General features: G+C 36.9%; 1 protein-coding gene across 1 annotated transcript in view; it reads left to right on the plus strand.

Moving 5' to 3' along the window:
* The window catches only part of LUZP2 (leucine zipper protein 2), a 176,731-nt gene that overhangs the window by 109,884 nt on the left and 52,129 nt on the right, over positions 1-14,718 (plus strand). The window contains exon 6 of the mRNA XM_061355053.1: positions 11,772-11,834. Coding sequence (XP_061211037.1) covers positions 11,772-11,834 — 63 coding nt within the window. The remainder of the gene's footprint in view (positions 1-11,771; positions 11,835-14,718) is intronic.

Below are 14,718 nucleotides of genomic sequence, written 5' to 3' on the forward strand. Positions count from 1 at the left end.
TTGTGGTAGTTCTCTGGATTCATAACTGTTTTCAATTTTTCCAGCCAATCAACATGTAGTGTTTTCCTGTCTCAGTTCTGAATCTGGAAGGAATCAGGAAAGTGCAAACAGGCATTAGTTCTAATATAATTTTATACATCAGTTTAACTGATAATAACAGATTATGCATCATTTGCCACATTCAGCAAAATATTTTGCATCATGATAATGCTGAGATGGAAAAAGTGGAGAGTGAACTCTTTCTTATTCCACAGATATTTTTTTTTGTTCTATTTTTAGCATGAAAGGTCCTCTGAAGGTTTGTGTAAATCAATATAAAAATAATTGCTATTATGATTAATATGATTATAGTCTAGCTAGCAAAATAACAAGATCATAAATCTAGAAAATGCAAGTTTGTTTCTCATAAAGCATGTTTCCAGTCCTAAAAATACCTTGCCAATGTCTGTAGACTGCTCTTAAGCTACACAAAACACAGCTAAGCATATTTTGTAAATACTAGTTTGAGTTAGTTACAGTTGTGAGTGAGAACGTCTTGACAGTTGATATTGGTTGTTTGTTTTGTTTTGTTTTTACAATGATCAAAATAAGGGAAAACAAACTTACAGAAAATTTCCATTTGCAAACCACTCCTGTGCTGATTCTTGCTATATTACATGGTTTGAAATGTAACTACGTATTACAAAATGCGATGTCTTCATTTAAACTTAGCGTCACCAAAGTAAAGCTAGTCTAGTAGACTGACTGGAACGCTGTGTTTTTATTTTGAGCATTTTCTAAAAATGTAAGGCTCTTGGTCTTATCAAGACTCGTCTAAAGATGATCAAGGGACAGTTAAAATAGATCAAAATGAAATGGATTCTGCCATTTATCCTCTGCTTTGGGAAAGTGAAAGTAGGGCAAAGAAAGGGAAGATGCTCATTTCAGGATGCTAATTCCACATGCTAAGATGGCAAAATAGCTGGACTCATGGCTGAGGTTCTGATTTATAGCGCTAACAGTAACTTGAACTGAATTGATTACGACCTAATTTATGAACACAGGTTTGGAGGAAGCTTTGGTATCAAGCAGTCCGAAACTTGTTTTGTTGCAGAACCAAAAGGGAAGTTAATAAAAAATAACAGAACATATTTTTTTTTAACATTTAAATACAGTAAATGGCCCCGGCACTTTGAGGCAAATTACTTTTTGATGCTTGCATATCAATACAGCTATTCAGAGAACATTATCAGTGATAGATGACATTTGGAATGTGCACAAAAGCAGGATGCCAGGAGATAACAGTAAAGACGTATGCTTTGATACTTCAAATATTTGGGGATTTGTCCTTTGAAATGTAATTCAGAACTGTGGTCTGTGTAATTTCACAGTTACATAGTATAACCTCTATTGTTTAATTATATGAGGTAAATGATCAACAAATTCCCTTTGTGCTTTGCAGAACATCAATACTGAATCAAGTCATCAACGTGAAAAAACGTGGTAGTTTATCTAAGGAGAAATATGTTTTGTGGGAATAATTTCAAAGAACATTGCATTTATTGTGTAAAGTACTTCTAAAAATTACTAACAAAATGTTTCTTCTGTAATATTAAATTGTTACTGATTTATGGCATGGCCCCAAGTATCACTGATGCCCTCCCTTGACTCTGAGATATTGACTGAAGTCATATTTATGGCATCATTAATGAAAAGGAGATATTCCTCTCAGAAATAGGAATTAATAAACAGATGAACAGGCAGATCACCTTCTATTCCACATGTTTTTAGAGTAATGTTGTCCCATGTCCTCTTGATTGAGTAGGCTTTCTTGTAAATACTAAGGAATGTTGTCTTCAGCTTTTTGTATGATGGTCTTTAACTTCAGTTTTTCACCAAAATATTATTTATTGGTTTTTATTTTTTCTGAAAATATTTAGTTAGCTTAAATGTGTTAAAATACAAGGTGTCTGCATCTTATATTCCCGTATTAAGCTTCAATAGGCGGAAACACTTTTCAATAACACGGAAAACTAGCTTTGTTTAAGATACACTCCTTTCCTCCTCCTTTCCCAAGATGAATGATCCTGGCATAAAAAGGGTAAATGGGTAGGTCAGTAATTCCTGAAGAAATTGTGTTAATGACTCAATTAAGTGGCTGTTGCAGTCAGGCCACATCAAGGCTGAAGACAACTTATGTCTTGCCAGCTTCAGTTATAGATAGAGCTTGTGTTGCTGCCTGCACCTGACACAGTAGGACAGTGGGTGGTATTTAGGATACTCCTGATGTTTTGAAAATACATGGATGTGGCTTATGGTTTTGCTGTGCATATGCTGACTGTGGTAAATTGCTACCATGATCTGTTTATCAAGCTCCAAGAGAAAGCAATCTCATTTATACTTCATCTGTTCCAAAGACAGAGCCATCATTGCACTGCCTCCTGATAGAAACTCTACCCTTACAGAGGTCTCGACACCTTTCAAACCTTGTAGCACCAGAGATAGTCCCTGTATTGAATTTTTTCATTAAAAATAGTAATTTAGAAAGTGCTGAAATAGCATAACATGAAAGTTAGTGTACTTGTGAAAATCACTTTGTACTCCATGTAAGTGGGGACAGAGACAAGAAGAGGGTATTATCTAGTACCTGTTATGTAGGTACTTACCTCTCAGTGTGTTGAACAAGCACAGCATAGTGGAAATATATTTCTCTCTGTGTCATAGATCTTGATTTCCTGATTGAAAGATACTGTAGTAACCCTTTCAAAACAGATGGTGTGCATTTGATGTCTGCAGATGATACCTGCAAAACTAATTTTAGAATTAGATATTTTGGCGAAAAAGTTTTGTAACAGCGAATATTCAGTGCACTGCTACTGAGAATTCCAGAGACAGAGCCTATTAACATTAAATTGAACCTGAGTGATATGACTACACAGAGAGCAGCATAAATGTATTCCTTAGTCATCTCCTGCCCTTCTCTTTTTATAAATATGCCATTTATATTTTAAGACAGATGTTGATAATTCTGAATCTAAAATATGCTTAATTCAGCATTTCTTCCCCTGCTGCTGGTACAGCAGGAAAAGTGAAGTGGTAGGAACAGACTGTAACCAGTATGACCCTTCACTCCTCTGCTGATAGAAGAGCTTGTGTTTTTCAGTCAGAAATGCTTTTTATGTTTAGATTACTGTTATCTACATGTTTGGTTGCATTCAGCATGCTCTTTTCATTTCGGTCACCTAGAGCTCTCACTAAGGGCTTTTTCTTTTGCAGCATCATCAGCTGCTTTTCACCATTCTGTTCACAAATATTGAACAAATGAAAAGTAGCAGCTTCAGGCTTACATCTGCCTTATGAGGTGTTCTGTTTTATTGGTCCCACAAACCATCCCCAGGGCACTCAGCCACCTCTACTAAAGGGAAAGATCAAAGAATTACCACATTTCTTCTCTAGGTAATCCTGCATGGCATAGGCAAATAACCTCAATTCAGATGTAAATTTTCTAAAATGGGATGCTGTATTTAATATGTTGCTATGTTTTTAATTAGAATAGCTGACACAGAAAGATTTGGAAATGGCATTTGCTTTCCTGTTGAAAGCCCTGTTGAAATGACTGGAAAGGTGTAACTGCAAAGTAAGCGAGTCCAGTAAATATTTTTGTGTATCATTTTCTCATCAGGAGATATCTTGACTCAGAGATAAGGAAAATAAATGGCCCTGACCTCTTTCAATCCAAAAGAAAAACAACCTGGAAATAATTAACACTTGGTCCAGTACACTGATTTACTGCTGTAACGTAAAATCCACTGTTCCTGAGTGCTGGGAGTTTGAGAGAATTTTTTTCCGCATTGAACTATTTAAATTATGCATAGGAAAGATTGCATGTACCAACATTTGATATAGTATCTGAACCCTGTAAACAGTAATAGTCATTCAGGAATGTTCTTTTTTTTTTCTAAAACATTTTTGTTGTTCCGTGGATATATATTTGCAAACTCTGACAGAATATTAATATTCAGATGTATGTGTGAAGGCTTGGGTACAAGTGTGAAAAGTTGCCCAATTTCAGTTTTTCAGTTATTTCAGGTGAAAAGAAAAGCCTTGGATTAAGGAAGTGAAGCAAGTGCCCAGTCATTAGAGAAGTATCAGTATGCTGTAATCTGCCTTTTGTTTTCTTTTTATTTTAATTTTATTGGTACATGAAGGTGACAGCAGGAAGAGACAAGCTGCTTTACGGGCCATAGGGAAGACTCTAAATTCCACCTGCAAAGAGAAGGAATGAGGCTAGCTCCCAGATAACTGCTCTCCATGAATGAATTGCAGTGTTCCTGGTTAGCATCGCTCTCCAAGTGCTTCTAATTGTGAGGACTAGGCAAGAAATGTATCTCACCTTAGATGAATGCTGTAGAGCAAAGCTTGCTGTGACTTCAAGACACACAATTCAAAACCCAGGATAAAAGAGATGAAAAACAAACCCCACATCTTTAAATGTTGTGAAAATAGTAGATTAAATATAGTAATAATTACTAAAATTAATGTATTTGATCAGAACTTTAATGAGTTTTTCAGACACTTTTTTTTTACCTGAAAAAGTTAGTCCCAGAGGCTGCCAAATAGCTGGTGCCTGAGGAACTGCATTATGAATTTCTCTTGAATTCAGAGCACAAGTATTTCTAATAACAGTCATGAAAGATTGAGCCCTAAAGTGACTCGATTCCTCAGATCTTTTTAATATAAAAGACTGTGATGGAAAAAATCAGCATCTTAAATCATTCTGTAAAAATGTTATAAACCACAGCAGAAGTTCTTTAATCCTGTTCAGAATACTAATGGTTTGTTGATGACTAGCAAGGGTGGAGGACATCTTAAATCCAGCTGCCTTTGAAGAGATCTTAAATACTTCATCCTGGGTAGGAAAGAATAGTTTCATGCCAGTCTTGGTATTCCTGTGCTTGCCTGTGTTCTGAATGTGGAAGAACCAGTTATCTATGGGGTTTGGTCTGCAACTAGGTATCTAGGCAATTGTCATGCAAATGCTAATCCCAGTGGCAACTAGACTGTGAATTAAAACTTCCTATTAAGTCATTAAACCTTAATAAACATTTTCAATGCAAGCTATCAATGATTTGTGCTTTAGAGACACAAATCCCACTTAAACACTTTTGTAGGGATGAGCTTTTGTCAAGAAGACAGTGATGAAATGTTTTTTTAGCTATAGAAAGACTTCTGGCTACCTCTGAACTTTTGTTTCCCTATGAGTGTTAAGAAGGCTCCTTTTTACACCCTGCTGTCTTCCACAGTTTGGGTGGAATCAAATCTCAACATGACCTACAAGGTTATTTTCTGTATTATACTTCCAGGGTTTTTTACATGATCAGGTGGGAATGACATGACTAAGAATTTACGGTGTATAATTAATCCAATCCAACGTGCTGTAATGTATTAGCTTGTTGTAACTTTAAATATATATATATATTTACCATCTCAAGTTTCAATTTAGAGAAAGAAATAGAGATTGGGGGAAAAAACCCAAATACTCAAAATGTATACTTTATATTATTGTTATTCTACATCTCCTTACTCTGATTCATTTAACATTCTGCTGTCATTGTTTTACGCAATGCATAAAAGCAGCCCTTTTATGATGGAACAAACCACAATTATATTGACGGCTAAAAGATGTCTTCAGCCTCATGCTGCTTCATGAGTGCAGACCAAACAAAACTTCCTTAATGGAGAGGTTTGGAGGTGATGCACAGGGATAGCAGAGGCCACCTGTAACAAACTCGTCAGGACTTGAATAGCAGTGGTACATGAATTATCAATGTCATCTGCCAAGTGTTGATTAACTGATAAAGCACTGACAGAAGTGGTGTTGATTTTCAGTTTTACACCATGGGATTATATGGGGCACAACTGCAGGCCATGCTGTGTCTCATACATAAGGAATTGCTTATTCGCTATAGCAGAGACCTTCATATCAATTTAGGCTATTGCTGTGCTTAATTGTCATATATATATGCACAAAAGACAAGGGGATACCAACAAAACCTGTTTTTTTTGGGAGGGAGCTCTATGTGCTTAGCAATATTTCCGACTCTGCCCTTTCTTTTCAATGTGTGCTTCCAGATTAATGTTTGGAAGAAGTTGTTGAACACAGCACTTATCAACCAAGCAACAGGAGTCTACTCAGTTCACTAGAAAATTGCATTGTTACTTCCAAATTCATGGAGTTAGTGTGTTTCTAAATACTTGTACCTGTGTCCTGTGGCACCCACCACAAAATTCTAGCTAAAATCTCAGATGCAATATTTTAGTGTATTGCTTATCAACTCCTTCAGCTCATCTGGACTACCTGTAATTCATAACTGAAAACAGCAACTTCTATGGTGAAAGTGGGCTTTTCACAGAAATTCAGAGCTAGAAGGACAATTGTGCTTTCTGAGATTAGATCCAGACAGATGTGAAAAGTGTGCAGTTCATATGTGCATCAGCACTAAAATACATTGGTGGGACAGAGTCCTTCAGCTGTTTGGCACACTTGACCACTGAAAATCTGGGGGGAAAAAGACTCAAAACATCCTCAAGAATACCTAAGGAAGCTCCTATTAAAAAAGACAGTATCTTCACTGATCATAATGTAGAACTGCAGTTCTTCAGGTCTTATCTGAAAAACCTCACAGAGTGCAGGAAACTCAATTTACCTGTCCCACAAAGATGAAGGGCTGAGCCAACCCTGCTGGCATTAAAGCAGTCCCTGTTTCATGCTGCTAAAAACATTTTTCATCATCATGAAGTACAAAGCTAATATCCAAAGCAAAATGGATACCAATACATGGTGATATCAGATAACTCCAGATACTTGATTTTGGTCTGTTACTGCCTTCTCGTTTCCCTCCTAAAGATGCAGTGAACCACTTTGGTTTAAAGGGAGATGGAAAACAGTTCATCTTGGCAATTGGCTGTGACACTCCTGATAAGCAAGTCCAAGGTTTTGTTGTTCTTGGGTTTGTTTTTTTACTGTTCACTTTTTGTTTTTAATATGATGCCCATAAGGGAGAAATGTTCCTGTAATGAGCAGGGGCGCCTCATAGTAGGATATGTGCTATTCATCAAGGGGAGGCAGAGGCAGATTTATCTTGTATACAACAAACAACCTCTGTCAGACCTCAGATAAATGTGTGAATTGAAGTTGGTTGCTGGGAATAATTTCCTGAGAAAGTGATTTCCTTTCTTTGAACATACCTTGTGTCCTCATGCTTTTCAAAGACTAGCAGGCAAACAAACTTGTTATGTACTGTTGTTTGTACATTATATAGTTTGTTCATCCTGGGTTGACATCCTGATGCTGTTTCAAAGAGCTAATATTGGTCTTTCACATTATGAAACATAAACATAAGAGTATTAAAGCACTCATCTGTGTGACCAGAGGTCAAGGTAACTTAACCTCAAGAAACCACATCTGAAAATTTGTTCCTTTTACATCATGGCATAATTTGACCTTTCCATTAGAGAATATATGATACATCAGCTAAACACTAATCCCCATAGCTTCAGATTTACAGTGATGATAAACCCCTTTAAACGGAATGCAGGGATAGTTTGTCACACTTAATGCCTATAAACTGTGACTCTTGCCTCGTAAGGTGCTTACTATGTATGCTAAATAAAAAAGGATATTACAAAAAATACAACATGTAACTATGTAACTAATGATTTTAATAAAATGAGTTTGCAGAGAAAGAGCTAAAACTGCAACTGTAAAAGTGCTTCTGTTGAGTTTTCAAGTTTATACTTTGTGCTTTTCTTTCTAAGCCTTTCTGAGTTTTCTGATGGGGAGATGGGAATAAAAAAAAAAAGAAAAAAAAACCCCACCTTACTAAAAACCTTTCTATCATGCCTTTCAGCCATTATCCATTGATACTGTAGAGGGTAAAAGATAGGAGAAGGAAAGAGACCTCAATTTTACTGAGCTAAAAGTCAGTAAAATTATTTAGCAACATGAAAAGAAAGGACCTCTGGCATCATGGATCTTGTTTCCTAAGAATGTGAAGGTAATCACAGTCCTCTGTATTTTACTTCCTTCTCTTCCCCTTCTCTGGAGAGGTGATGTGCTCAGTCCGGCATGTTAGGGATTTCTCCTTTTGTAATAACATGGGTGCTGGCTGCTGGCCTTTGATTCAGAAGAGTAAATGATAGAAATGGAGGGATTATTTTCCACAGTTGGGAATATAAAGGAATATACATGCCTCTAGCCAGCAAGCGAGGTTGTTTGGGTTTTTTTTCTTGCAGGTTCCAAAGGCATGATGGCAGAGCAGCTATGATGCTACAGCTTCTTCTGTGTGCTTTTGTATCAGTGGGAGATCTTTAGGCAACCTAAATGTAGGGTTACTGTCAGTGTTCATAGAATGAATTCAGCTTCTGTTAAGCCTGGTCTCACATATTGAAAGTAATAGCAGAATAATATTGGAACCCAAACAAAAGATGATAATGCTATGTCAGTGTAAGGAAAAAAAACAAAACAAAACAACAACTGCCCAGGGACTGACTGAAAAATCTATTTAGGAATGAAGAAAAAAGCTTTTTATTTTCAATATGGAAGCTCTATGAGGAATATGTTAACAAATCTGACTAGTTGTCACTGAGCGTTCTCATGGTTTTTGAGGACACAGAATAGACCCTGTACTTCGGTGTGGTATATTTCTTGAGTGCAGGTACCAGGACAGTAAGAATTGACTGCATGGAAAGAGACAACAGGTTTCTTGCAGATGTGGCAACTGCTGACAGCAGTTTTCTGCACCTGAATTTAGGGATGCACTGAAACTGCTGGTACAAAACGAGCTAAAAGAATTAATAAATTCAGAGTTAGCTACTACAGTTACTTGGCTGAATGTTATGATTGCATGTAAACACTCCAGCTAACAGTTTGTGCTATAAGCTCTCTAAGATAGTAAAATAAACTAAAATACCTATTTATTTTGAATATAATAGTACCCTTTCTCTAAACCTAAAAGGCCATGTCTATTTAAAATAATTATGCTGTATAATTTTAGAAGAGGCTATTAAAGACATGTTTACAGATACTTAACTCTTTCATTAAACTTTTATACTTTATTTTTTAAACTTGAGATGTAAAGATCTTTTCCATCAAAGTACTTATCAAGGAATGAAGTAGGTGTAATAAAAACTGTGTAAAATTCTGGTTAAAGTTCTTTGTTGTTATTCTTTGAAGGATACTTAGTAGGATAATAGGAAGCATCATCTTGAACCCTTATCTAAAACTTTGAAGTCAGAACTTCTGTTGTGACCCAGTAAGCGTTTTTAACTTAAAATTTTCATTGATGGATTGATCTGATTTTGAATAGTCCCTTTCTATCAAACTTACAGAATATGTATCTCTGATCAGAAGTCATTTTGCCACATTTAACTAAGAATTCCCATCAAACCAGGCTCTCTGACACTTCATGTGTTTATACTGGTATACTCAGCATTCTGCTATAGAAAATTACCACTAATAATCAGGATGCACAGCTATTTTTAGCACTGATGTGATTTTTAAAATAACATTAAATCCCTCAAATTGTGAGCAAGAAGTTGTCATCTACCTCTGACAAGCTCCTGCTTACTATGCTCTAGATAATTGTAATCTTTGATGCTTGCTCTCATTTATCACATTATTAAGTACAAATTAATTAAATCATTACTATTTTGCCTGCATTCTGGTAACTGTGGTTTTTGTTTTGTTGCTGATAGACTGCATAGGTAATGAAATAGAATTGGTGAATCCTCTTAAACCTCCAAAATGCAGTCCATCCCCTAATTTACAATACTTTTATCAAGTTTTGATTCTGAACAAATTCTTTCAACTATATTCTTTTCTGGGCTACTTTGGCATAAAATGTGGAAATTGTGACAACTGTCTACTAAATTTATGTCCTGTTGAGATGATAGAAATTCAGTTCTTCGTGTTCTGGGTTGCTGCAGAGTCTTCTCAAAATAGCACCTGTAGAAGTTACTTGTTAATGTACCAAGCAGCTTAAGCTTGGCAAAAGGAAGATAAAAGAGTAAAAAATGTAAGTATTGCAGGTCATTCTTACTTTGGATCTAAATATGAATAGAGTCTGTTACCTAAACCAAGGATCACCAGGCTTTAGGGGGACTGGAGAATACTTAAGCTAGTTAGTCAAAACAAGACTTCCTGGGTTAATTAAGTATGGTTCCTTAATGCAAAAGTGCCTTTGGCACAAGTGTTTGGCCATCACCCCAACAGGTGATACTGATCTTTTATGTGAAACCGGTCTCATCTGCTGTGTGATCACAGTACAACAGAGCTCTTTAGATGTACCCCTGGTGAGCAACAGATGTGTTGGGTGTGCTTCATCTTCTTCTGTTTGATTTACCTCTGTTCATCTTGTATCTGATACTTAATCCCTTTGTTCAGAGCCAGTTGTCATGTTCTGTATTTCTACAGTGGTTAGTATGATAAGGTGCTGCTCTGTGATGAGCTACATCATTTTCAAATGAAGAACAAAAAGCAAGAGTGTGAAACTTAGCAGAGCAATATTTCTTCTCTCTCCACACACACACAGCCCTTTGTAAGGGCCATATTTTGTGAGGCAGAATCTGGGTTGCCTCAAAGTAACATGCCAATTATTTTCTACTGCATTAAGAACTGTGGGTATCTGTCTCAAACAGCTGGAAAAGATTTATTGTTTCTGCAGCAGTGTGTATTGGTGCACAATAGGTAGTGACAGTGAAACATCTGAAAAGATATTATTTTTATTTTGATGTATCTTTATTTTGGAATTTTGCAGAGGAGGTTTCAATGGAATTTTAGTTTCTTTGCATTTGCTTTAATAAGAAAAGTTTGGGTTTTTTCCCCAAGAAAATCTCCAAGCTTTTAATTTTGGAAATAAAGCTTCCAGAGTTTCAGTGGGATGTGGACCTCAGTTTCAGCTGGGTGGAATGATCGTTTTTTTCGCTAATACCAGCTTGTTCTCGTGCAGAATGTTCAAGAAAGTTACTGCTATTCAATAATAACTACTCATTCCTGAAATCCAGTGTAGCATATGAGAGAGGTTGGTTTTGGGGTTCTTTTAATTTCTTTTCAGTGTTCAGCATATTATGTCCAGCACTTGAAGATCTGCTTATTGAATACTCGTGTTTCTGAACAGTTTTGATAGATATTCTCATTGCAGAGACGTCTTTACATGTCACTGTCAATTATTCAATATGACTGAGGAGTGCAGGAAGAATTATCAGACTACTGAAAACTCATTTTATCAGAGTTCATTCTTTTTGCTGAAAATGAGAAGAAATAAATTTAAAACTCCTACATGAAAAATCATGTTGAGTTGGAAGAATGCTATCAGGTATTTAGCAAAAAGACCGCATGAATTTCATCAAGGTCAAGTGGTTAGATCTTGGCCCTGTTACTCAGTTGCTATAATGATTTACTGAAAATTATATTGAGCTATGTAGTTGACACTGGGAAAGAATTAGAGGGATTTTTCTTTCCTTTTTGTACCTCAGTGTGTCCAATCTAAATTGCTTCAGTTGCTATGTTGCTAGGTTTCTATGTGCACTGCTGTTCCCCTGAAAGCAGGGTTTAATGCAAAGTTATAGAATCAGAATACTGTGCCAGGATACATATATCTTATCTGTGTCTGCTGGTGGCTAGAAGGTGTTATCCATGTATAAAATAAAACCAGTATGTTTTATTGGTCCCTTAATGTTTAAGTAACTCTCAGTAATAGAACTGTATTTTTATTTTTTTTTTTCCTTCTTAGAACAAAAGCCTCAAAACCAAGCTGTTATCAGGAAACAAGCTTTGTGGTATTCATGCAGAAGAGGTAAGTTTCTGCTATATTCTCAATCTAACATACTCAGAAGACGTTTGCATCAAAGTCTTTTATACTCAAGTATTAGTATAGATTATATATTCTGCACGTATGGTGAGCATTCCTAAAATGCTCTTATCTCAGTTCATTTCTGTGACTTCACTAGAAGAAACTGAAATGTGTTAGCAAGCTGCAAACTCAAGTTTTAGACAAACAAAATAATGTCTGGGAATGCTAATGAAAAGTATATATAGCTCTGTAGATGTATATTATACACCTATAACATATATAAACTTGATTTCCTTTCCGTCCTCTCCATGCCTAGACTAAGGCAGGAAAAACTAAATGTCTTTTGAAATTAATGAAGAGACAGGAAAGATTTATTATTATAGATTCCTATAATGTTTCATTACTTCAAGGAGAAAGGGTCACTTATGAAAAAGAGGGAAAGAAATTTTCTGTCTACTGAGGAGCAAGCTAGTAAAGGCAGTCTATGATACAAAAGCCCCTTTTTTTTGCTAATATATAAATCTACCAGTGAGTGCATTCATGCGAGCAGTCCCTTTAGCTATTTAACTTTTCATGAAAGAGGATATTACTATATATGAATCTGGTTTACTCATTTACATTACTTTAGTCATGGTTTTTACATCTATAATTTCTGTGAAAGTCATTGAACCTCACTGGAATGAAACGCAAACGTAACATTTTGCTTCTTGGGTAAAATTTTCATAATGATGCTTGAACGTGTTTTCTGCGTTAAAGGCTCTACCTTTTAACCCAGAAGTCAATGCTATGAGGTCAAAGTAGTGATTTCTAGTTATATTAGCTATTTGGCCTAACTGAATATCTGCAACCACGGTTACTTAGCAATCCTCAGTCGTAGGAAATAACAGGGTTTTGGGGTATTTTTTTGTAGCTCCTCAAAATCTATGTTGTCTTCCTATCCCACCATTGTTGCTTTCAAACATGCTACAGTATATGAATACAAACGTTCTGCCTTCCCTTGTTTACTACTTAAAAAATCGGAAGCATGTGCAACGTACTTTCTCTTTATCCCTTTTTTTAATCAAGTTTGGTTTTCCTAGTTGCATAATGTCTTCAGTGTTTGGTGATTAACTTGAAGATCTTTTCCCTGATTATGTCTCTAATATTTGCTGCATAAATGATTTCAAATCTAAGGGCAAAGCCTCAAATTAAATTTATTGTAGTGTGACAAGTCTGGCTGTTGGAGAATTTCAGCAAAATAAACCTAAGCTAACTAACACTCAGGGCAGTGGATTGTGAGTATATTTTAAACTTTCAGAATCTCAGGTTATGAATCATCCTAGCAAATTTGTGGCTTTTAAGCAGGTTAGTGCCATTAGAACCAATAAAGATGCTGCAGGAGGATCCTCCTCTTGTTGTTTTGCCAGTTAGGTGGTGTCACCCAGAGAAACACAGTGTATTTTCTGCTATTTAATTAAGTAGTATAGTCACCATGTTTAACAACTCTGTGAAATCAGTATCCTTCTAGTTATTAGATCAAATAGCCTTCATGGATAGATTTGCCTACCAGGAAGCTCCTGCTTTGTTTTGCTCTCTGGGGCTGCATGCAGACAGTTGTAATGAGCCCTGTGATTCCTTTTTGTCCAGTTGCATAGATGGGAACATGCTTGTGTTCCTGCACAATTTTTTTTTGGGTTTGCTTCTCTGAGAATTCAGAGCCCTGGAGAGAGTAGTCAAACCTCAGGCTTCCCAGGACACAGAAAGGGATATGTTCTAGGAAATGCTCCCACATGCTTTGGCTTAAAGTTTGATATCGCCCAGTTTTTTATATGAGGACCTTATCCCACTGACTGCACTAAAAGGTGTCAGTTTTCTGAATCCTCTCCCAGGAAATGCAGAAAACCCCCAAACCAACCAAATTTCATCACAAAGAATGACAAGTCATATGTGTGCTTTTGAGTCACTTGAATTACACACTAAATACATTTAGCTCTGTAACTCTTAATTTCATCACAGGTTTGTGATTGAGCAAATGAGTGATACCTTTATTGTAACTGTTAGATCCCACTATAGCCACTATAGAACAGCCATCAGGCTGTGTCACAGAAACTCTATATTTTCTTAAGAACAACTCGTAGAACAATTTCAGTTGGTTAAGGTTTTCTTAGTGGTCTATGTGGATGTGGAATATATTCCATAGGTCTACTGCTCGTGTGGTCCAGGTCCAGGCCAGAGGACACTTCTACTTGCACTCTAGATGAATTCTAGATGGCTCTGTAGAGGAAATAACAGCAAATTATTGTTGTTATTATCTCCGGCTGGAGACCAGTTACGAGTGGTGTCCCTCAGGGATCGGTGTTGGGACCGGTCTTGTTTAACATCTTCATCGCTGACATGGACAGTGGGATTGAGTGCGCCCTCAGCAAGTTTGCCAATGACACCAAGCTGTGTGGTTTGGCTGATACGCTGGAGGGAAGGAATGCCATCCAGAGGGACCTTGACACGCTTGTGAGGTGGGCTGATGCCAACCTCATGAAGTTTAACCATGCCAAGTGCAAGGTCCTACACCTGGGTCAGAGCAATCCCAGACACAGCTACAGGCTGGGCAGAGAAGAGATTCAGAGCAGCCCTGCAGAGAAGGACTTGGGGGTGTTGATTAATGAGAAAATGAACATGAGCTTGCATCAGTGTGCGCTTGCAGCCCAGAAAGCCAACCGTATCCTGGGCTGCACCAAAAGGAGTGTGACCAGCAGGTTGAAGGAGGTGATCCTGCCCCTCTGCTCTGCTCTTGTGAGACCTCACCTGGAGTATTGTGAAAAGTTCTGGTGTCCTCAACATCAAAAGGACATGGATCTGTTGGAACAAGTCCAGAGAGGGCCACGAGGATGATCAAGGGACTGGAGCATCT

Source organism: Neopsephotus bourkii, unplaced genomic scaffold (assembly GCF_033783945.1).
Source record: "Neopsephotus bourkii isolate Nb327-2 ecotype Australia unplaced genomic scaffold, CSIRO-AGI_Nbou_v1 NB_768, whole genome shotgun sequence".
Lineage (NCBI taxonomy): Eukaryota > Metazoa > Chordata > Aves > Psittaciformes > Psittacidae > Neopsephotus > Neopsephotus bourkii.